Source organism: Schistocerca piceifrons, chromosome 9 (assembly GCF_021461385.2).
Source record: "Schistocerca piceifrons isolate TAMUIC-IGC-003096 chromosome 9, iqSchPice1.1, whole genome shotgun sequence".
NCBI lineage: Eukaryota > Metazoa > Arthropoda > Insecta > Orthoptera > Acrididae > Schistocerca > Schistocerca piceifrons.
The window spans coordinates 24425581-24449888 of record NC_060146.1 but is presented as its reverse complement, the minus strand read 5'-3'; the positions used below and the strand labels follow the sequence as shown (position 1 = coordinate 24449888).

Genomic DNA, 24308 nt, shown 5'->3' with positions numbered 1-24308 from the left:
TCCATTAGGCATGTTGTTGGGTGCATCTGTACTGCACAGCATGGTGTCATGGTTGCGAAGATGGACCTTGCCGTGGATGTTGGGAGTGAAGTTGCACAACACGCAGCCTATTGCACACAGTTTGAGTCATAATATGACATCCTGCAGCTGCATGAAAAGCATGATTCAACATGGTGGTGTTGCTGTCAGGGTTCCTCTTAGCCATAGCCCATGGGTAGCCGTCATCCACTGCAGTAGTAGCCCTTGGGTGGCCTGAGTGAGGCGTGTCATCAACGATTCCTGTCTCTCTGTATCTCCTCCATGTCCAAACAGCATCATTTTGGTTGACTCCAAGATGCCTGGACACTTCCCTTGTTCAGATCCCTTCCTGGCACAAAGTAAAAATGCAGACATGATCAACCTGCAGTACTGACTGTCTAGGCATGGTTGAACTACAGACAACCTGAGCCGTGTACCTCCTCCCTGGTGGAATGACTGGAACTGGTCGGTTGTCGGACCCCCTCCGTCTAATAGGCGGAGCTCATGCATGGTTGTTTACATCTTTTGGCAGTTTTAGTGACATCTCGGAACAGTCAAATGGACTGTGTCTGTGATACAATATCCACAGTCAATGTCTTCAGGAGTTCTTGGAACCGGGGTGATGCAAAACTTTTTTGATGTCTGTATTTCATGTATTCAATTTGGTAGGGACACCAATTGACATTAGCAATTGTCAAAGGTAGTAAAGGGACTCTCTACATCTACATCTACATGACTACTCTGCAATTCACATTTAAGTGCTTGGCAGAGGGTTCGTCGAACCACAATCATACTATCTCTCTACCATTCCACTCCCGAACAGCGCGCGGGAAAAACGAACACCTAAACCTTTCTGTTCGAGCTCTGATTTCTCTTATTTTATTTTGATGATCATTCCTATCTATGTAGGCTGGGCTCAACAAAATATTTTCGCATTTGGAAGAGAAAGTTGGTGACTGAAATTTCGTAAATAGATCTCGCCGTGACGAAAAACGTCTTTGCTGTAATGACTTCCATCCCAATTCGCGTATCATATCTGCCACACTCTCTCCCCTACTATGTGAAAATACAAAACGAGCTGCCCTTTTTTGCACCCTTTCAATGTCCTCTCCTAGTCTTTCTCTCTTATTTACAGCAACTAATAATGTTATCTACTTGAAATGTAGAATCAAAGCTATTTTAACATGGCAAAATGATTAAGGTATGCTTAGAGACCGTCGCTGAAATTGTGTGTCCAGAAAAAAAAAGGATTTTTCAAAACTAAGCCTGTGTCATCAAACTATTACTAGACATGTATATGGCATTGGCAGAGAAATTGAAAACAAAAAATCATGCATCTGAGTTTACATTTTATTCTCTAGCTTCGGCTGAATGCACAGATATGGTGGATACCACACAAGTGGCAATTTATGTCAGAGGTTTTTGATGCCCATTTTAACAAACCAGAAGAATTAGCGGCATTGTATCCACTTAAGGGTACCACAAAGTCACAAGATTTGTTGAAAGCAGTTATATTGACATTAAGTTGCTTTTTGTTAGAACTTAACAACATATCAGGGCTAACAATGGATGGTGCTCTAGAAATGGCTGGAAAGTATGGAGATTGAGATAAATAAAAATGAGGCATGCAAAATTGTCATACATCAATACTAAACTTTCACTGCATTATCCATTGAGAGAATTTATGTGCCAAGTCTCCCTCAAAATGTACCATGTCATATAGGTAGTTGTCAAAAGAGTGAACTTCATTACGTCAAAAGGACTGAATCACCATCAGTTCCAAGAATTTATGAAGTCTTTGAAGTCAGAGCATAACAATATATACAGAAGTAAGATGGCTAACCTGTGTCCAAATGTTGAAAAGAGTGTTTGATTTGAAGCAAGAAATACAATCATTCTTTGAAAGCAAGTCAAAGAGACTCATGGAGTTTGAGGATAAATAATGGCTTTCCTACTTTGCATTCTTGGTCAACATAACTAGCCACCTAAATGATGTTAATACTCAACTACAAGGGAAAGATTAGCTAATTAATGTCATGCTTGAACTTATTTATGCATTCCAAATGGGAACAACAGCTACAAACAAAAAATTTCACACTTTTCCTACTTTGTCAAAGTAATTGATTGTCACATTGGCAGCAGCAATTAAATGCTTGATATCTGATTTGAAATATGAATTCGAAAACCAATTTCAAGATTTTGAGAAACATCATCTGCTTTTTTCTGTATTTGCTATGCTATTCTCCATGGACATGAGTTCACTACCGAGACATTTACAAATGGAATGCTGCGAAATGCAATATGATGCACAGTTAAAAGGGAAATTTAATCAAACAATGGAAAATCCATGATGGAAGTAACAATATTATGATAAGGAAAGTTGCTACTCACCATATAGTGGAGATGCTGAGATGCAGATAGGCACAACAAAAGATTTTCGCACTTAAAGCTTTTGGCCAATGGCTAATAGGAAGAAATATCCAGCACTTTACAAAACAAGGTTTAAAAAAATTCAGTATTTGGAAACACTTACAAGTGTGAACAGCTTTTTAGTTGGATGAATTACATAAAATCACAAATGAGAACACAAAATACTGTTGTTCATTTGGGAAACTCTGCATGAAGCAACAATTTCAGTTGACATCAATATTGACTCACTCAGTTCAGTCAAACAAAGCCAGATACCCCACTAATATTGTATTTCATTAAATCAGATAATAAATATTCTTACCTCAGATTTGTTTTATTTTCTTTAATAAATGAATTAATATTTGTTGCTCATTTTGGTTCACAAAACAAAAATTAGTCATGCAGCCAGTGGGGAAATTCCCCCTTAAAAATTTGGCCCACTCACTGAATAGGTTGGCTATCCCTGACATAAACCATTCTAATTCAGGGTCCTTAATCTCATATTTTCCCAGTTTACAGAGCAGCTAGCAGTGGTTCACACTATTGTAGGCCTTCGATAGCCCACAAAAAATTCCTGTTTCACAATGTATAGTCATGAATGCTTTCCATAATTACCAGTATTTCTCTTTTCTCAAAAAGGACAAAATTAGAGGGAAAGCTGCTACTCACCATATAGCAGAGATGCTGAGTCATAGATAGGCACAACAAAAAGACTATCACAATATAAGTATGTGTGTCTGTCATCTATTTTCGACAAAGGCCTTTTTGGACAAAAGCTTATACTGGGACAGTCTTTTTGTTGTGCCTATCTGGGACTCAGCATCGCCACTGTATGGTGAGTAGTAGCTTCCCTTTTCATAATATTGTCACATTACATCCTGGATTTTCCAATGTTTAAAAGTACAAAATGTATCTACAAGAACTTCAAGCATTTAATTATTTTTAGAAAAGGCCCACATATGCACCTACACATGTATTCAACATCTCTTCTGGGCAGTTAAATGTCTTGTGGTTAATATAGTTGATTTTAAGAGTGAATTAATGGCTTTTAAGTAGCTGAAATCTTTCTACTCCATTAAAGACTGTCTTCACAGGTACTGGGATTACATGATTTGAAGGACTTGAAAAGGAAGTAGTAATTGAGACAGGAGTGAGACTGGGTTGTAGCCTATCCCCCATATCTTTGAAAACAGTACAAGGTTATGAATTAAAAGAAATTAAGGTTTGCTGATCACATTGCATTTCTCACAGAGAGAGTAGAGCACATACAAAATGAATATCAATAAATGCAAAATTAGGGTAATGGACATGTAGTTGATATAAGTCAGTTGATGCAGAGGGAAACAGATTAGGAAATGACACTCAAAAATCAGTATATGAGTTTCATTATTTGAGCAAAAGAGTCAGTGCAAACACCAGAAGTAAAGAGAACATACACTGAGGACTGGAAATACCAACAAACAATTTCTGAAAAAAAGATATGTTCACATCTAATACAAATTAACATCTTAAAAAGCCTTTACTGAAAATATATCTCTAGAGTGTAACCTTACATGAAAAGTAAGCTATATTGGGACTTTCTCATTAATTTAATCAAAGTATGTTCTGTAATATTAGATGTTATGTATGAATAAAAGCTCTCTTTCTCAGGAAAGAGTTCATTCCATCGTGTGAACATGCTACAAAATAAGGGCCGACAAAGATTGTTTTCTATCTCACAGCTTGATTTGATCCCAATTCAGTGTTTATTTATTCAGCCAAAAACCACAACCATAGCACAAAGTCCATAATGTGTGGACATGTCACTGTCTTGTCACATGAACTCACAAAAGCTGCACACTGAACAGGCACAAAACATTAAAAATCTCAGGTCTAGAATTCAAAATACCAAAAACATTAAGCATACAGTGCAGCTAACATATGCAGCTTTAAATATCACTTAAAAACATGTCTTCTAGTACGATTTGTTGTGGTAAAGCGTTCAGAAATGTCAAGTCAGCAGATAAATAAGCTACCTATAGATTTTATCTTGGTGTTAACTTTTAGTGTCACGCAGTAAAACAAAAAGAAGATACAATATGTAAAATTTTGGCTATAGTGTGATATTCCCCCCCTCGAAATCTATGTTGTGGTGACAGACCAATGTGTAGTGTAGCCTGAGGCCCATATTGGTTCCAACTGATAAATGTTACAGCCTTCCCCAGTATAGAAACCATGAGCCATGCCTGATGAAGGCGAAACACATATGAAAAACAACACAAACAAAAAGGGAATGGAAACTTTTTAACTGTGATGCTACAGAAGAATGTTGATGATGATTAGATGGCTAGAATGTGTAACTAAAGAAAAGGTATTGAATTGAGTTGGACAGAAAATAGGTTTATGGCACCATTTGACAAAAAAGAGGGACTAGTTGATGGGACACATCTTGAGACGTCAAGGATAGCATGGAGAGCTGCATTAAACCAGTCTTCTGACCGAAGGCTTCACCATTCGCCAAGGATGTGAGACAAATTTAGTTATGTAACAATGCTTTGGCTTATAACATATTCTGTATTAGCACTTTTATTTAATGACTTATCATAGATTTAAGTTATTCATTTCCTTTGTGATTACAGAAACTGGGCATTCTTAAGTTTACCTACATTACATTTATACCAGCGAAAATATTTAATATTACTAGAGCAGAATGGCCTCTTAAGGCTACGGTTCAGAAATAGAAAGAGACATACTCACATCGCCACTTGTACATTGTGACACGCTCCCTCACATGCTCCGGACTGGGCGGCGGTGTGGCAACTCTCTCGCCAGCGCCGTACCCACCGCTCCGAGGCGACGGGGACCTCTCTGGCGTGACGACACGGTGGGCAGGCCCGGGCTGGCTGCGCTCTGGAGATGACACAGGAGTAGGGATTGGGAGGTGGAGAGGGAGGTGGACAGTGGTCACTCCGCCCGTGCGCCTGCTGCGGATCCTGACTGTGCCGAATCGCTCGGGCGAGAGTGGCGTACGCGTGGGTGACGGCGGTACACGCGAGGGCGGGCGAGTGGCAGGCTCCGGGCTGGGTGGCATGTGGTGGCTGGTCGATTCCTGAATGTCACCAGCAGCTTATATTGTAAGGACACACTTGACGACACATATCCGAAATTTCATTGAGAAAGAAAATTGCTTCCGGACACACTGTTTTTGAAACAATAATTCCTTTTACTTTTTCTTTAAGTAGTGATGGGCCTTGGTGCATTATCAGATCACAGTGATGATTTCTACTTGAAGTTTCTACACCTTTGCTCTATAATAGAAAGCAGCATAAGTGACCCCACCTCCCTTCCCCACAACCTTCTGACTCTGTGCCTATTGGCATTCTAGTCCCTGCACACTCAGCCTGACAGCATTCCTCTCTCTGCCCATCCATACACTACTATCCCTTCCCCTTCTCTTTATCCTCCTAATTGCTGCTAGTATCCCACACGACAGTTGCAATCTGGCCCGAGCTGCCAGAGTTGGCGGTCATGTATGCGTCACGTGTGCTGCTTGTGTGTATGAACGGTATGTTTTTCTCTGCTGTGTCCAAAAGCTTTATGTAAGTGTCTTTTAATTGTGCCTGTCTCCAAGTTAACATATCTTCTGTATGGTAAGTAGGAATTTATCTCTCCCTATGTAATCGGCACTTAGTTTTACAGCAGTTTCCCCTTTCTCAAATCTTACAGTTAATTCTAATTTTGGATTGAATGTCAACACATGTTTCTTTTATTTCCCCATCATCTCTTTTACAAATTTCTTTTAACCTGATTTATTGACACTTACATGCTGACTAATATCATAATAGTGATTTTGTTTTTTAAGGAGGGTAGGACATCAAACGGGCCGACTTTGAGCAGGAGAGGCACCACAGGACATTTCAATTTCCACTGTGTATACTTTTACAAATAAATTCATAAAACTATGTCAGCATGACCAGGAAGGATTCAGAATTCACACTCATAGCAGTGGAAGTTCCAAAACATAACAAAGTAATTTTTCTCACATCTGAAATTTCATAATTTTTTTCTCTTAATAATGGCAGCATTTGTTGCTATAGGTACACTTTTCTTCATAAGTAAGAGAGATTCTTTGATGAATTTTGCATAGCATACAAACCATACTTAAAGGTGTATGAAACTCTAGAATTTTCCAAATCTATTAAAAACTGTGGTAAAAATTGAGGTAATTAACTATAAAATTTGGCACTTCTTTGTATTCACTACTCTCTACTACTGTGTATTCACTACTCTCTTTAGAGTAAAGTATGCATCACTCTATAGAGTACTGCCTTGCCACATGTTATCAACTTTGATCCATCCCAGAAACTATAGAGCACATCCAGAATGCTGCTGCGGGTCTCAAGATCTCAGTTGCAGCACAATCTGGATCTCATATGAGTACCAGTGTAAAATAACCCACAAAAGTTTCCACGGTGTTGACTGTGGGATAGACAATTCTAGTGATACTGCACAACCGCTAGCATTACCCAACACATGTGCTGTATGGTCAGTTACAACAACAGCAAATTCATCAATAACTTCCACTGGGATAGGACACCTTCCTCTTCCAGGTGCCACACCAAGCTCACATGTGTTTTCTAATTTCATTATCATTGTCTTTAAGCCATTTAGTGACATCAGGCCTCTCCTCTGACCTTTCAATCAGCAACACACTCTCAGTGCAGCACTGTAATTCCTACTGAACACGTAAAACAGTTTCACTAACAGCGCGCAGTCTCTCTTCCCGATAGCCATACTGTTCACTTATGCTATGGCTTGTCAAATGACAGCGTGGATGTCATAATGTCAAACAAACTGTGTAAGCACTAGATTTACAACTGGTGGCCACAATTCAAACTAATTCTTTTCCAGCATAAATCAGCCCTACATTAACACATTTGCATATCTATCAAGTAGTGCTACCATATCATAATTACAGCCACCACTGGACCTCTGTGACTAGCTGCACTTAATTATAACCACACGGTTTCAGAGGTACAGAACAATGGGCACACACTGGGTGGGACTCCATGTGTGAAATACCTTGGCATCCAGGTCAGTAATAAACTCAGGCAGCACCAGCAAGTGGATAAGTTCACCAAAAAGTTCATTTGTGCCTGCTTTACACACAGAAATCTCTCTCAGCATCATGAGCTACAGTGGGACTGTTAGCAGACTTTGGATACTGCCCTATGGCTTAATTTCTGTAGCAATGCAGCTGTGGTCAAAAAGGTATTTATTCTACAGAAGTGTGCAGTAAAAATATTATATAAAGTTGATGTCTGAACATCTTGTTCAGGCTCCTGAATGAACTTTGTATTTTTAAACTTACCAGTCAGTACATTTACTGCCTAAGGATAGAAAAATAAATTAAGGAAGAACTTTAGAGTTAACAACCACAGTGCAAACAGCAAACATAATTTCCATAGACACTGCCCATCCAAAAATTCCAGAGCACTTCATGGGATTCATACAATGATTATTCTACAAAATTAGAACCTGTAGAGTGATGTGACATTTTGTGGACCTAGAATGTTTATGACAAGCAAATATGTGTACGCAGAGATCTGCGAATTCTTCCATGGTACAATAAGCTTTCTCATATAGTTGCTGCTCATTCATTCATTTACACATTGAAGCTGTCACAAAGGAAAGCCTCCGAGGGAGTGCACTGGATGTACTTATACACCAACAGTCAGAGATAGCTAATTGTGACTAGTGCAAACCAGTTCATAATGATGCTGTGGGAATTAATTCTAGATACTTCTTTCAAAATTTGTTCAACACAAGGGTACTGCACATATTAGTGGAAAATTATTTATTTTAAAAACAGCAACTTCTCTTCCTCCTACACTGCTTAACTGCTCTTTCTACTTACTGATTCGTAGATTTCTCTAACGTAACTGATGTCACAGTACACTACCAACTGCCTGTATTGCTCAAAAGTTAAAAATCTATTTAAAATGAATGTTAGTGTTAATCATAATATCACTGAGCCTAATCATTTCAATAAATCAGGTACAAAGTGGCTAATTAGGTACAATTTTGCTTTGGTTTTAAATAGTTATGTATTTCCAATTTACCAGCTGGTGTTTGCAGGAAACCTGTTGAAAACTTTTGCATCAAAATATAAAACTCCATTCTGAATCCCACAAAGTCAGACAAAAGTCTACAGGGCAATTTCTTTCAGTTCTAGTATTTCAATTAGTGAAACCTAATTTACTCTTACTGTACCAGTAGAAAAATTTGTACTAGCTCATAACTGTAAGAATCCAAAGTATTCTAAAGAATCTCCTACAAAAAATTCAGTTATTGGCTTTACATGATATTTTCATTGCACAACTCTGTAGAATAAACACTTTCTTATACCTTAGCTATCTTGCCCCAGAATGTTATTTCCATAAAACAGAACTGTCTGCATGTCAACACAATGAGAGAGGTTTCTATGTGCAAACCAGACTCAGTACAGTTTTCTGGTAAACTTGTCCATATGCTGGTGCACCTTCCCGTCTAACCACTTAAACATGGCTTTAAGATCAAAATTACAGTAGCAGAATTTAAATAAACTGCATCTGTGTCAAAAATTGTAGTTTCTTTTCCTCTTGTTGTTTTCTTTGCTTTTAGCCTTGATCTATTTGTTTCATTTTTAACTTGAAGGTAAAGACAAACCTCTTTTATATCTCGTATAGTGCTAATGTCACAGTTTTGCACATTATTTCAAATCAAGCTGATAACGCTCTTGGACATGGAGATGAATTTGTGATCTGTAATAAACACTGTATGATGCTAGTATGTTCTGAAAACTGTAAAATTCAAAACTCACCACCTCAGGAGTTCCTTGTCTCAGCTTGTCATCCTTCAGCAGCTTGCCATCCACCTGGATCTCTGGGATAGAAGTGGATTCCTGCTCTTCTGGTTCCTTTTCTGCTGCATCACCAAGCACAGGAGGAGTTTCTTGGTGATTTGCTTCTCCCTCCTCATCTTCAAAGTCATCTTCATAGTCAAGTGAGCCACCATCGACACTGCCTCCATCCTCACTTCCATTGTTCATCACCTCACTATCTGCTGGTTCCTGCACAAGAGATTAGAAATACTACTCTGTGTATCACTAGAAATGGTGTTACTCTGTGCTCTCTCTCTGACTTGTACAGAATGACTTTATATTACAATGAACACTGTTTTTACTCAAATTTCAAATAAAAATACATAATAATAACTTTAGTGGCACAACTGGACCATAAATTTAACAACTGCTGAAAGTAGAAAACCTGCAGCAAGACTAACGTGTATGTGTGTGTGTGTGTGTGTGTGTGTGTGTGTGTGTGTGTGTGTGCGCGCGCACGCATGCACGCACATATGCTGGCCATTTTGTGGTGTATGGTGGAGAGTACTTTTTGTATCACTGTCACTTTCCTATTTCCTGTTCCACTCCCGAATGTTCTGCGGAAAGAATGATTGCTGGTAAGCCTCCGAGTGAAACTGAATCTCTCTAATCTTACCTTCTTGGTCTTTTTTGTGAGATACACAGAGTCTGAGTAGAAAGCATTGACAACAATTTTTTCCTGATGCACTCATATGTCACAGCACACTTGCACCACACATGCTTGATGGTGGGGAATGTTACCTCCAACGTGCACCAAGTGCAAGACATCTGCAAGCATTCGTTCAGGCAAGATTGTCTTTCTAGTGGAACCCTGTTGAGTAACTCAGTGCCAGCATAAAATGCAGGAAACGATTGAACAGTGTTATGCAATCAAATTTTTTTGTCAGACTGGAGAAATCTAGTACAAAGACATTGGACATGATTCGAGGATGAAAGCATGTCACAAACGCCAGTCTTTAAATGACACAAGCTATTCAAAGATGGCCAAGACAGTGTGAAAGATGAGCCCCCTATTTGATGGCTGTTGATGTCAAGAGCTGACAACAACATAAAATGTGTGCGTCAAGTGCTGAGTTCAGACTGTCTGTTAAGTGCGCGCACGTCACAGATACAATTACTTTGATAAGATGACAGTGTACACCAGCCAGCCACCAGGCAAGCCACTGAAGGAAACTGTAAATCGCATCACTACAACGCACCCAGCTACACTTGCTCCACGGTCACCAACTACCTGATGATAAATGGCATCAGGAAGATTCCCCAACCCCATTACAGTCCCAGCTTAGCTCGAGCAGACTATTTCTTATTCCCAAAAGTGAAATCCACCATGGGACCCTCAGTGCCATCAAAGAAGCTCACACATGTTCTCTTAAGGACCTACCAATATCTGCCAAACAGGAAGCCTTTGATTCGTGGGAAAGTTACTGTCGAAAGGGTGTCAACACTCGAGGGCTCTGAAGAATTTTGAGGCATTGCAGCAATATCTCAAAGAAATTAATTTTTCTGAAACTTTTCTGATACTTTTTATACAAACCACATAATGGCTGACTCATCTAGGACTGTACACTAAAGGAATTTTAACAGTAAACCACACCATCATTTGCAACAACTCTCTTGCAGTGTGTGCCACTGGAGTTGGCCGAGCATCTTCCTGATGTTTGCAGTTGCTAAATGAATCTGTGATGAAACGAGATGGTCTTCTTTGGACATTTTTCTAATTCGGTTATCAATCCTGTATGGTAAGTGTTGCAGACTGATGAGCATTATTTAAGTATTGGTCGAATCATGGGTCTGTAACCTACCTCCTCCATGGATGGACTACACTTTATAAGGATTCTTTCAATGAATCTCAGTCTGGCATCTGCCTTACCTGCAAGTAGTTTTATGTGGTCGTTCCACCTTAAATCAGTCCATTTGCTTACCCCCTGGTATTTAACAGCAGTAAATGCTTCCAATAATTTGTCTACAAACCTGTAATCACACAATAATAGATCTCTCCATCTACTTACGTGCAGTATGTCATTTTTTTATGTAGAGGGTCAACTGTCAATCCTCAAGAGGCCTTTCATGCATTTCGCTACAGTTTTCTAGTGCTGCCACTTCTCTACAAAAGAGGAACCCTATCTAAAAAAAATCTCACAGAAGTTCAGACATTGCCCTTTTTGTGGTTTATATAATGAAAAATAATGGTTCTGTATCACTCCTTTGGGTATTCCCAAAGTTCTTTTATGTCTGAAGATTTCTCTCCATTAAGAGTGGGATGCTTTTTTCTGTTTACTAGGAATTTCTAGTTGTTCAATGATTAAAAAAAAAAAAAATCCTTCACTACGGTAACAGATGGGAACCAGGAGAAGGTACAGATAATCATGGGTGTTCAAAATTATTAACATGTTTGCCACCAATCATGAGGTATTTCATACCAGATGATATGGCTGCAGGAATTAACAATTATGAATTAAGTTATACAAAATGAGTTTTTACAAAATGTGAGACAAAAATTGTCTGGCAAATATATGCATTTTACAGATTGTCGACATTACACATGGGTATAGTAAATTTTTTTAATGTGGTTGAACAGAATATGGATTTTGTTATGATCTCAGTTGGACCACTATAATTCCTGTTGTTCTCCAACTGACAATTTTACAGATGCTGAGGTCAGTATGTTGGCACTCAAGGCTGAAATGACATGAAGAAGCCACTGATCTGCCATGACAGACATACCAAACAGATATACCAATAAGAACACTTGTGTCACTTGCAAAGAAACAGTGCTTTAGCATTCACTGCTTCATCTCTACTGAAATGGCATTATGTAGCAAGGTGACAGCTCTTCCACCCTAACTACACAAGTGGTGCATAACACCTATTTGAAAACATCCAATTCATGATGGTCACCACGTAAGAAGCAGCTTGATGATTCATGGAAGATCAACAAAGGTTCCATGACCCATAATCAAAGCAAAGCTGCCTCTGTGCCTCTCAGATTATACAGCCTTCCAACGATGCACAATATCATGCAATAGCCTTGTTGGATTGAGGCAAATGGGAAGAAACAAATATAAGAGATAAAGGATTTGAAAGCCAAATTAAGTGAACAAAATTGTCATGAAGAAAGGTACAACAGTTCCACCCACATGAATAGGAAAATCAGAAGTTTGTTTGCAGCTGGTTCTAAAAGCTTTGCCTTTCAGACCAACACATCTACACCTATTTACTGGGTGGCCAAATATTTAGCAAAATTGTTGAGCACTTTTTTGGAAAAATCTGATCATGCATAAAACAGCAGATTTCATTAGAGTGTTGTAAGTTCTTATATATTTGTTAGCTTTGAAACCATTTGATTGTTTACAAAAGTACCTGTAGTTGATTCTTTGTCACTGGACTCCAGCAAGTTTAGCGTGTTCTATCTGCACTTAGATTGTATTTGATTGCCTGTCTTTTGAACAGATTGGCAGTGCTGTCAAGAATAGTACATTTTCACACCCTATGGGAGATTCCTTTGTGAAAGATTTTGTAGAGGAAATGCTTAATGCTGCAGTTTTAGAAGTGACAGAGTTCTGAAGATACAATGATGATCCATTAATATTGTTTTTCCATGTTGAAGAAAATTGATGGAGTTATTGGCTCATCTCAAATCCATTTATGGGAATATATGTGAAATGTTTTTGGACACACTACCTTGATAGAAGAAAGACAGGTCTCCAGCACATGCTGTGTACCATAAGGCCACCCAGACAGATTTATCGTTTGCAGGCATCCAGGTGCACCATTCTCTTGCTTGCTTTGCTCTGCTTTGCTTCACAGGTCCTGTGTAGAGTCTGATGCTGACTGTCTCTAAAATCAGCTGGTACGCCATGAGATTATATTCAGGATAAACAAATACTCGTGAGGTGTGATCAAAAAGTAATGAGAATTTTTGTTTTTCTTAAGGAATCTTTATTTATTCATCAACATCACCTTTGTCCCCTTTAAAGTAATCCCCTTCAGATATAATACACTTGTGCAAGCATTTTTTCCAATCTTGTAAGTACTTCTGGAACTCACTTTCCATCATGGTGTCAGCTCCTACAGTGATTCTGCTTTTATCTCATCAGTGGTGGCAAAATAATATCCTTTCCTGGTTCTCGTCAGCCTTGGGAATGGAGAGAAGTTTCAAGGGGTCATGTCTGTCAAATTTTTCCCAAAACATCACAAGCATTGAGGTGTGATCAAGAACATTATCATGATGCAATTTCCACAAGTGCTCTACCACAATTCCGGTCATTTTCTTTGGATTGCTTCACACAAACAGCACGTTACTCCTAGGTAGTATCCCTTATTGACCATAAGCCCATAAGGTAGGAACTCATGATGCAATATCCCATTGTAATATAAGAAAACAGGAAGAAGAACCTCCACATGTGATTGAGCTTGTTGAAGTTTTTTCAGTCTTAGGTCTTCAGGCAGTTTCCACTGGGACAACTGGGCCCCTGTTTCAATGTCATACTCATAAACTGATGTTTCATCACCTCTTACAACCTTCTTTAGAAGTTCTGGATCATTGCAAACTTCACTCAGCAATTTCTGAGCAATTTCTATGCGACATAGTTTTTGGTTGAAATCCAACAATTTTACAAAAAAATTTGCTGGTACATTAAACATCTGAAAAAATTGCTTGGTAAGCCATAGGCTATGCCAACAGAATCAACGACCTTTCTAATGGTGATCTGGCAATTTTCCTGAATGATTTTCTTTACTTCTTCACAGTGTCACCAGTAATTGGGCATCCAGGGTGGTCATCGTCTTCAACATCTTTCGATCACCTTTGAAATGTTTCTACCACCCATAAACTCTTGGATTACTCACAGTAGATTCACCAAAAGCTGCAGTCAACATTATAAATGGGGGCTGTACTATTCCACTTTTCGAGCAAAATTTAATGCAAATTCTTTGATCCATGCTTTTGAAAGCAGAAATTCACTGAGTACTCAAAAACACGTATAATTTTTTTTACAGACAACACTAAATTAAATATTCAAAACAGTTGAAAATGCAAAAATACATCAGGACCATGTTTATCAACAAGATAAAAAATGTTTTTGAAAATTGGATGTATAAAGCCCACAAAATTAAAAAATTCCCTTACCTTTTTGTGCTGGCCTATGCTGGCACCACCACGCCTTGTGGCGTAGAGGTTACAAGAGTATTGATAGAGGCCAATGAAAAGCCTCACTGGAAACACACCGCCAGTGCCCTTTCAGCCGCTAGTATTTAGGATTGCCACCACAGACCGGAGGGCCAGTTCAGTCAGTTAGTTTGCCTGTTATGTCAGTTAGTTCAAGTCCATATGCCATGGACTTCCAGCGCGTCACCAAGACTTAATCGCAGACTTAGCCTCTAGTACAGAGACAGGCAGCACATAGCAACCTCATAGTGAACATAGTGGACTTCTGCTTCAACAGCATTGAGACTATATGGACTATACAGAAGAGAGATTGTACCACAGCACATGGAAACTTAAGTTCAGTAGCTCTTTGTTTATGAATAAGGAACCCAGTTATTAATGGCATGCAGTTTGTGTTATAGAACAAGGATACCGGCCACCAACCAACATCCTCTCCTTGCTTTCCATGGTACAGCTCTACAAAGACAATGAGATGACATAAAAGCAGCTAATGAGTATACAACATTTTGGTCACATCTGGTAGATCATATTACGGAAACTCTCTGAGCCAAGAACATCAGACTAGCGACACAAAAAGAAAGAAGTACTGAGAAGTCTATAGCTAGTCTTCTGTGTGGGAAACATTAAATGCCAGAATCCATACAAGGTTAAGGTGGCCTTTCAACTGTTGGCCAAGATGGCAAATTGTCTCGGTACTGTGATCTACTTCAATGACATCCAGGAATCTAGAAAAATCTACACTTATATGGAGAAAATCAGATATAATGTATGAGTATGAGACTGTCTGAGTCAGCACCTCTTTTAACTACAATAAATGGTAAATCCCTTGAACAAAAAACTATGACCAGTAGTTGGAAGAAAGCCCAGGACACATCCATCAATAAGAATGGTAGCATAAGTAATCCACAAAATTACCATCCAATATCCTTAACATCCACTTGCTGTAGAATCTGAGAACATATTCTGAGCTCTAACACAGTGAGGTGTTGCAAAGAGCTTGGCCTCCTCTGTACCAACCAGTATGGGTTCTGAAAACATTGACCAGTGAAAACCAACTCACACTTCTCACATGGCATTCTGAAAACAATGGATCAAGGCACTCAGGTAGATGCTTGTAAAAATCTTCCGACTCATTATCACATCTATAATTGTTATCAAAAGTATGATCGTACAGGGTATAAAGTAAAATTTGTGACTGTGTTGGGGATTTATTGGTAGGGAGGATGAGACATATTTACGTTGTATATTAATGACCTGGCAAATGATATTAATAACATTCTCAGACCTTATGCAGATGATGCATTTATCTAAAATGGCATACTGTCTGAAAAAAGCAGCAGAAATATTTAGTCAGATCTTGATAAAATTTCAAAGGAGTGCAAAGACTGACAAATTACTTTAAATGTTCAAAAATGAAAAAATATGCAAATCATAAAATGAAAAAAGTAGTATTGTATGACTACAACACCAATGAGTCACAGCTGAAATCGGCCTGGGTGTAACAGTTTGTAAGGATACGAAATTAAACTACAGGCTCAGTCAAAAGGTAACGCAGGTGTCAGACTTCACTTCATTGATAGAATGCTAGGGAAGTGCAGTCAGAATAATGGGGGATATTGAACATAGCAAAGAAGGGTAGCAGAAATTGTCACATGTTTGCTTGACCCATGAGTGAACTTCAGCATCATGGAGATGCTGAACAATCTGAACTCACACACACTAGAAAACAGACATGAACTACTCAATAAAAGTCTACTCACAAGTGTCAACTACCAAATTTAAGTGATGAATCTAGGACTTTATTTGAACTCCCTATACAGGGTGAGTCAAAAATGACTTTACAGTTTCAGAATGATACAGAAATTTACTGAGATGACTTACAGAATTGATAGATGTGTCATTTTATAGCAAACAATCTGAAGTTTCGCATAAAGGTGTCAAGTGGTATTCTGGTTTGATGTGACTACCATTTATAATGTGGCAAACACCCCACCAGTAATCAATTTCTTCCCACACTTGTTACAGAAAAGTGGGAATAACTTGTGCAACGGTAGTGTACATTCGATTTTTCAGGTTGGCTATGTTGTTTAGCAGTGGAGAACTTACAGATGATCTCTAATAAAACCCCAAAGAAAGAAATCCAATGGTGTCAAATCTGAAGAGTGAGGTGGCCATGCAATTGGCTCTCCATGCCCAATCCATCACTTGGGAAGTGATTATCAAGGAAACTTTTAACTTCTGTGAGGGAATGAGGTGGTGCACCATCTTGTTGGTAGTAAACCATCCCATCTCAGTCCCCTTCATTGACCTATCAATCTTTGGAATTCAAAAGTTTTCAAGCATATCCAGGTACACAATACCAGTGACAATTTTCTCTGTGAAGAAAAAAGGAAACACACCTTCAATTTGCTAACAAAACAAAACACATTAATGTTGGGGCTGTCATGAATATTTTCCATGTCTGCATGTGGATTTTTGTTGACTCATATTCTGCAGTCATGCATTTTCACAGTGCCACTAACATGAAATGTTGACTCATCACTGAAGATTATTGTGTTCATGTCTCGTCATCCTCTATGCGATGTAAAATTTCTGCATAGAATTCCCCATGAGCAACCTTACCTGCATCACTAATGTATTTTGCCATTGTGACTCCATATGGTTTCTGTGTAAGCATCTACTCAGTTTTCATCAAACAGTCTTTTGTGAAATGCTTGATTTTTGTGGATTGCAGACAAAGTTCTCCCTAACCTGTTCGACATAATCTCAAAATGTGGGTGACCTGGTGATTTATCATGCTGCAATGAACAACCTGTCTCAACAAAGTTTTTTACCAAGAGTAAATTGTAGGCATGCTTGGAGGTTCTGGTGTGGAATTTATGCCGAACAGTTGCTGCAGAGATGGTTTCATGAAACCAAAACACACAGCAAGCACACTCCATGTCAGCGAAAGCACTCATTTTGACTGTGCTGGCGCTCCTGGTGGCAGGATAGGGTACTGATGCACTACATAAAAAAGAACTTTAGGTTGTTTGTTACAAAATGACGCATCTACCAATTCTATAAGTTATCTCAATGGATTTCTATATCATTCCACATTTTTAAAGTCATTTTTGGCTCACACTGCATGTTGCTCCCATAGGGATCACAAAGGTGATATTATACTAATCACAGTGTGCACAGAGGTGCTTAAGTAATCATTTTTCTTGCACTCCATACCCAAATGGAATGGGAAGAACCTCTAATAACTGGCACGATGTAACCTTTTACCTCTGCCATGTGCCTCACAGTCATTAGTAGGGTAGAGATGTAGATGTACCAAATGCTAATGCAAGGGTACCCAAGCCTGTGGATGATGGCAAGCTGTGCCCTCTCTCCCCCAATCTCTCAGGCAAAGGAAAAGATATAGTTAAATCAGGTGTGTTTCTTTTCAAGAAAATGACTTAAAAAACAGCATTACTTAGGTTTTAAACTCGGTCATAATTTTTTTTTTATGGCTACTTACAAGTTGCCGGTCATCTTCCAAAATATTACAAATACTCCACACCTCCAGTCTCACCCCCCCCCCCCCCCTCCTTGCAAACAAACTATTGTACTGGCACCCTTGTGCTAAAGGCACACACCTACCTTCTACAGTGAGACAAAGCTGTCGTAGCTGAACACTATTCCTACTGGCCATTTCCATGGATTATGACAACATTCAGACGCCGCCTTGTGCAGATTACTGTGCACAGTTCCTACATTGTTGTGACATTCTCTACTTTTCTTAAATCATTCTTTTCACAGATGAAACACATTTCACAAATGAAGGTCTGCTTAACTGTCATAACAACCACATTTGCCATGAGGAAAACCTTCATGCTGCACATGCCCATAGATTTCAACATAGTTTTGGTACTGATGTGTGGGCTGGGATTATCCATGTTTGTATGACTGGCCCATGTATTCAGCCACCCTATTTAATGGGTCACAGCTACTTGGTCTTCATGCAAGACATGCTGGTGTGGCATTGCATATCCATCAGATGATATCAGACGGTATTCCAGCACAATGGTGTACCAGTCCACTTTTCATGCAATGTCCATCAGCACCTTCACCAAACTTTCGGAGAAATGTCGATACATCATGATGGTCCAATTTGTTGGTAATCATGATTGCCCTGTTCAACACCTCTGGAGTTTTACCTGAAGGGCTACAAGAAGACTATTATTTAAAAGACTCCTGTGGTGTCACAGGACGATCTTCTTGCCTGCAGCAGAGGCCATTCAGGGAACTTCAGGACTTTTGGACTGTGTGTATGTGAACATTGTTCACAGGTACACTTTGTACAGTAAAACCTGTGGTCACCACTTCAAGCATATGTTGTAGCTCATGCTGGTATGTATTTGTTGATGCATGTACAGCATATCTTTTGACATTCTTTCAAAGTCATATATCTTCCAAATGACACTCTTCTGGAAATGGGTTTATTACCAAATTTGAGTCCCCTCTACAACAACTATAAGTGTATAATGACAACTCTGAAACACATTGTACAGGCTGGCTTCTGCACTTGGAAGTCAGTAAATGCCCTAATGATCATCAGTCAGCCTACATCTATTTTTGAAATGCTTATCTTTATCATAACTTTCTGTCTTGACTTAAGCATTGTCACAAAAAAAAAACTGCTTTGATATTCTTTGTGCCTCTGCAGCACTACCCTTAATCATAAAACACAATTCATTATTTATCAAGTTCCACAGATCCCATCAAGAAGGAAAACCTACAGACACCACAGGAACTTAATCTGTATACTATACTGTTTAGTACCATGTCATTGAGTAATCCTCTGCTTTGGGAAAAGCTGCTGCATCCCCAGTTCTATTAAAAAGCTGCTGTTTATCAGCTATTAGTGGCTACACATTTACTTGATTACAATGGTAGTTTTCAAAGAAAATATATCTCTTCGATCTGTAAATACTGATTCCTATGTGTAGCTTCTATAAGCCCACAATGGTTTAATAGCCATCTTAGAAAACTGCTATGTAAACAAAGAGAGCTTCAGCACATATTTAAGACAAGTCAAAACCTAGCTCACAAATTAAAGCTGAAAAAAGTGAAAATGAGCATAAGGAGAGCAATAAGAGAAGCATTCAGTGACTTCAAAAGTAAAATTTTGTCAGTTGACCTGAGTAAAAATCCTAAGAGGTTTTGGCCTTAAGTGAAATCAGTAACTAGTTTTGAATCATCTGTTCAATTACTCAGTGACCATACTGGCGCCAAAATGGAAGATAACAGAGAGAAGGCTAAAATACTGAGGTTGGTCTTCCGAAATTGTTTCACCATGGAAGATCATAACATGGTACTTACTTTCAATCATCGTGTGAATACTGCTGTAAGCAGTTTAAAATCATCTCTTCAGTTACTCAGTTACTCAGTGACCATACTGGCACCAAAATGGAAGACAACAGAAAGAAGGCCAAAATACTAAAGTTGGTCTTCCAAAATTGTTTCACTGTGGGAGATAAGAACACAGTCACTCCTTTCAATCACCATGTTAATGTTTCAGCAGCAGATATTGAGGTAACTGATCACTCACTCAGTAGAGGAAAGGTGTCAGGACCAGATGAGGCACCTATGGAATTCTACAGAGAGCATGTGAAAGAACTTGCTTCCCTTCTAACAGCAGTTCATTGTAGATTTCTGGAGCAATTACAGGTACCTCATGATTGGAAAAAAGTGCAAGTCATTCCCAGTTTCAAGAAAGTTTGTAGGACAGATGCACATAATTATAGACATATCGTTGATATGAACCTGTTCTAGAACTATGGAACATGTTTTACCCTAATGTATTATGACATTTTTGGAGTATCAAAATTTCATCTATAAAAATCAACATGGATTCTGCATGCTTGCAAAGCTCAGCTTGCTCTGTTCCTCCATGAGATCCATAGCACTGTAAGACAATGGCGTTCAGGTTGATGCCATGTTCCTTGACTTCAGGAAGGCGTCGGAACCATCCGGCACTGTCGGCTAGTGAAAAAAATATGAGCTTATCAAGTATTGGAGAAGATTTGTGGTGGGATTCAAGACTTCCTTGCAAACAGAACTCAACAATGACTTACCATTCCACATTGATGAAGATGCAAAGTTAGTTCTTTTTGCTGATGATACAAGTATAGTAATAACATCCAAAAACCAAGAACTAAGTGATGTAATTGTAAATGATGTTTTTCACAAAATTATTAAGTGGTTCACAGCAAACGGTCTCTCTTTAAATTTTGATAAAACACAGTATATACAGTTCCGTACAGTAAATGGCACAGCTCCATTAATAAATATAGACTTTGAACAGAAGTCTGTAGCTAAGGTAGAATTTTCAAAAATTTTAGGTGTGTCCATTGATGAGAGGTTAAACTGGAAGCAACACATTGATGGTCTGCTGAAATGTCTGAGTTCAGCTGTGTATGCTATTAGAATTTTGGTGATAAGAATCTCAGTAAATTAGCTTACTATGCCTACTTTCATTCACTGCTTTCGTATGGCATCATATTCTGGGGTAATTCATCGTTGAGTAGCAAAGTATTCATTGCTCAAAAACGTGTAATCAGAATAATTGCTGGAGCCCACCCATGGTCATCCTGCAGACATCTATTTAAGGATCTAGGGATCCTCACAGTAACCTCACAGTATATATATATTCACTTATGAAATTTAATATAATAGAGGGAAACATTCCATGTGGGAAAAATATATCTAAAAACAAAGACGATTTAACTTACCAAACGAAAGCGCTGGCAGGTCGATAGACACACAAACAAACACAAACATACACACAAAATTCAAGCTTTCGCAACAAACTGTTGCCTCATCAGGAAAGAGGGAAGGAGAGGGAAAGACGAAAGGATTTGGGTTTTAAGGGAGAGGGTAAGGAGTCATTCCCGGGATTGGAATGACTCCTTACCCTCTCCCTTAAAACCCACATCCTTTCGTCTTTCCCTCTCCTTCCCTCTTTCCTGACGAAGCAACAGTTTGTTGCAAAAGCTTGAATTTTGTGTGTATGTTTGTGTTTGTTTGTGTGTCTATCGACCTGCCAGCGCTTTCATTTGGTAAGTCACATCATCTTTGTTTTTAGATACACTTACGAAATTTGTTGTTAATAATCCAACCCAGTTCAAAAGTAATAGTGTGCATAGCTATAACACCACGAGAAAGGATGATCTTCACTATGCAGGGTTAAATCTGACTTTGGCACAGAAAGGGGTAAATTATGCTGCCACAAAAGTCTTTGGTCACCTACCAAACAGCATCAAAAGCCTGACAGATAGCCAACTAACATTTAAAAATAAATTAAAAGAATTTCTAGATGACAACTCCTTCTACTCATTGGCTGAATTTTTAGATATAAATTAAGGGAAAAAAACAACTTAAACATTAGTGTCATGCAATATTTTGTGTAATGTAATATCTTGTACAGATATCTTTTATTAACCTGACACGTTCCACATCATGATCTATGGAACAAGTATCAATCTAATTTAGTCTAATCTAATCTATTCTTAACGGTACAAAATCAACAGATGAAAGGTAATTCATGGAACACCCTCAGGAAGGGTGACAGGACCGTTACTGTTTACAGTTTGTATAAATGATCTAGTAGAAAGTGTTGGATGCTCTTTAAGATTGTTCATAGATGATGAGTTTGTCCATGAAAAATAGCAATCCCAGAAGACAGTGCCAGTTTGCAGAATGACCTGGAGGGGATTGACGAGTGGTGCAGGCTCTGGCAGTTGGCCCTGAATGCAACACACTGTGTGTACATAGGGAAAAATGTCCTACTGTATGACAACACTATTGATGACAAATTGCTGGAAACAGTATCTACCATAAAATATCTAGGAGTAACTATACAGAGCAACCTAAAGTGGAATGACCACATAAAACTACTAGCAGGAAAAGCAGATCTCAGACTGAATTTCATTGGAAGAATCTTAAGGAAATGTAGCTATCCACAAAAGAAGTAACTTAAAAGGAACTTGTCCAACCAATGGTAACCATTCTTGAGTATTGCTCGTCAACCTGGGATCCTTACCAGAATGGACTGATAGAAGAGAGAGAGAAGATCCAGTGGAAAGTGGCATGTTTCATCAAGGTATCATTTAGTTGGCCTGAGAGTGTTACAGAGAAGTTCAACAAACGCCAGTGGTGGGCATTACGAGAGAGGCACTGCGCATCACAGAGAGGCTTAGCATTGAAATTTCGAGGGAGTACTTTCTGGAAGAGGCAGACAACACATTACTTCCTCCCGGATACATCTCACAAAATGACCATATCGATAAAATCTGAGAAATCAGAGATAATACGGAGGCTTGCCGACAGTCGTTCTTCCTACGTGCAATGTGCAAGTGGAGCAGGGAAGGGAGGATCAGTTAGTGGTACCAGAAGCACCCTCCACCACACACCATTGGGTAGCTTGTGCAGTATAATGTATTATTTCTCATACACCTTTATACTGAACACTGCTACTTGCCATGCAGTTAACTTTTCAATTTCTGAATTTAGATCTTCAGATAATTTGTCAAAAAAGTGGCTAATGAGATAAGTTTTTAATTTTCATTTGAGCTAGTAGGGATTCCTAATCATTTGCTTATACCAGATGAGAGCTTGTTGAATACCTCCACACCAGGGTATGAAATTCCCTTCTCAATCCCTGGCAAGTAGGCAAAGACTACATGAAATTTATTTGTGTGTCTCATATTGTGTCTCTAAATCACCAGCAACAAAACCCATTAAGGGGTAAGTGCAAAGGAAAGTTAGTGCAAGAATTCCAAGATTCTTAAAAAGGCTTCTGCAAGATCAACAACTGTCACACAATACTCCTACAGTTCACGTCTGAAGTGATGCTCACTCAGGTTAGCAATCACACAATTGTGAACGTGCTGTAACATTACAGTGGAAATGTTCACCAAGATAAACCTGATGGCTCAGATCAGATGCTGCTCACTAAACTGCTGTACTCACAACACGGTTAGTTCCAATTTCAAGTACTATGTGGTAGTGGCTTATTTGTACTGCTGGGGCAGAACATAACTAACAGAGTTTACCTGATCCAAGTAGTCATCATAGTTGATGGGTGTCCGAATTTCTGTCTCTTCCATGCTTATGCCTTCACCGAGCACCCTGTGCTCGCCGACTTCATCCATTTCATTTGGCAGGGAAGACTGTAAAATAAGATCAGCTGTTATAAAAGTGCACCACTTTGCTGTGTTATTGAGTGTAACTGCTCTAAAATACATTGACTGGAATCATCACTAAGCTCTGCCCGTGGCATCTGCCTCAGATAGCCCCTGCAACACACCCACACCTCCCACTTGTTGTGTAACCCTCATTTTAGTATACAACCTGATATACTGTTTTAGTATAAAAGTCCGGTCCACCAATGTCACACACATTTCAGTGAAGAACACAACACACTTTTCTGAAAAACTGCTGATTTGCTCTTACTATGTTCCTTTCATTGCCATCTGCAGTGTGGCATTCTTTTGTCAGGTAATTCTCCAGGGACCAAGAAAATTTTAATTTGGAACCAGAAAGCCATCAGGAGCATCTCCAGGATTACCAAAAGTAACATGTCACATAGGCCTTATTTCAAAGAATTGCAAATAATGACCATCTCATCTGTTTTTATATACAGGTGCCTTTTTGTACACAAAGTTACACCCTTGGGCATTCTGTTCATTACCATAACACTTGTCAAGAATTAAAGTGAGACATATCTACAACTCAGCATTTTAAAAAAGCACAAGGCATTTAGGTATAAAGCTTTTCAACACA

The 24308-nt window shown here is 38.9% G+C and overlaps 1 protein-coding gene across 1 annotated transcript in view; it reads right to left on the bottom strand.

Moving 5' to 3' along the window:
• LOC124717221 (YLP motif-containing protein 1-like) overlaps nucleotides 1-24308 on the bottom strand; it is a 288410-nt gene that overhangs the window by 60237 nt on the left and 203865 nt on the right. Inside the window, exons 13-15 of the mRNA XM_047244009.1 lie at nucleotides 23579-23695; nucleotides 9269-9517; nucleotides 5164-5515 (exon numbers count right to left, since the gene is read on the bottom strand). Coding sequence (XP_047099965.1) covers nucleotides 5164-5515; nucleotides 9269-9517; nucleotides 23579-23695 — 718 coding nt within the window. The remainder of the gene's footprint in view (nucleotides 1-5163; nucleotides 5516-9268; nucleotides 9518-23578; nucleotides 23696-24308) is intronic.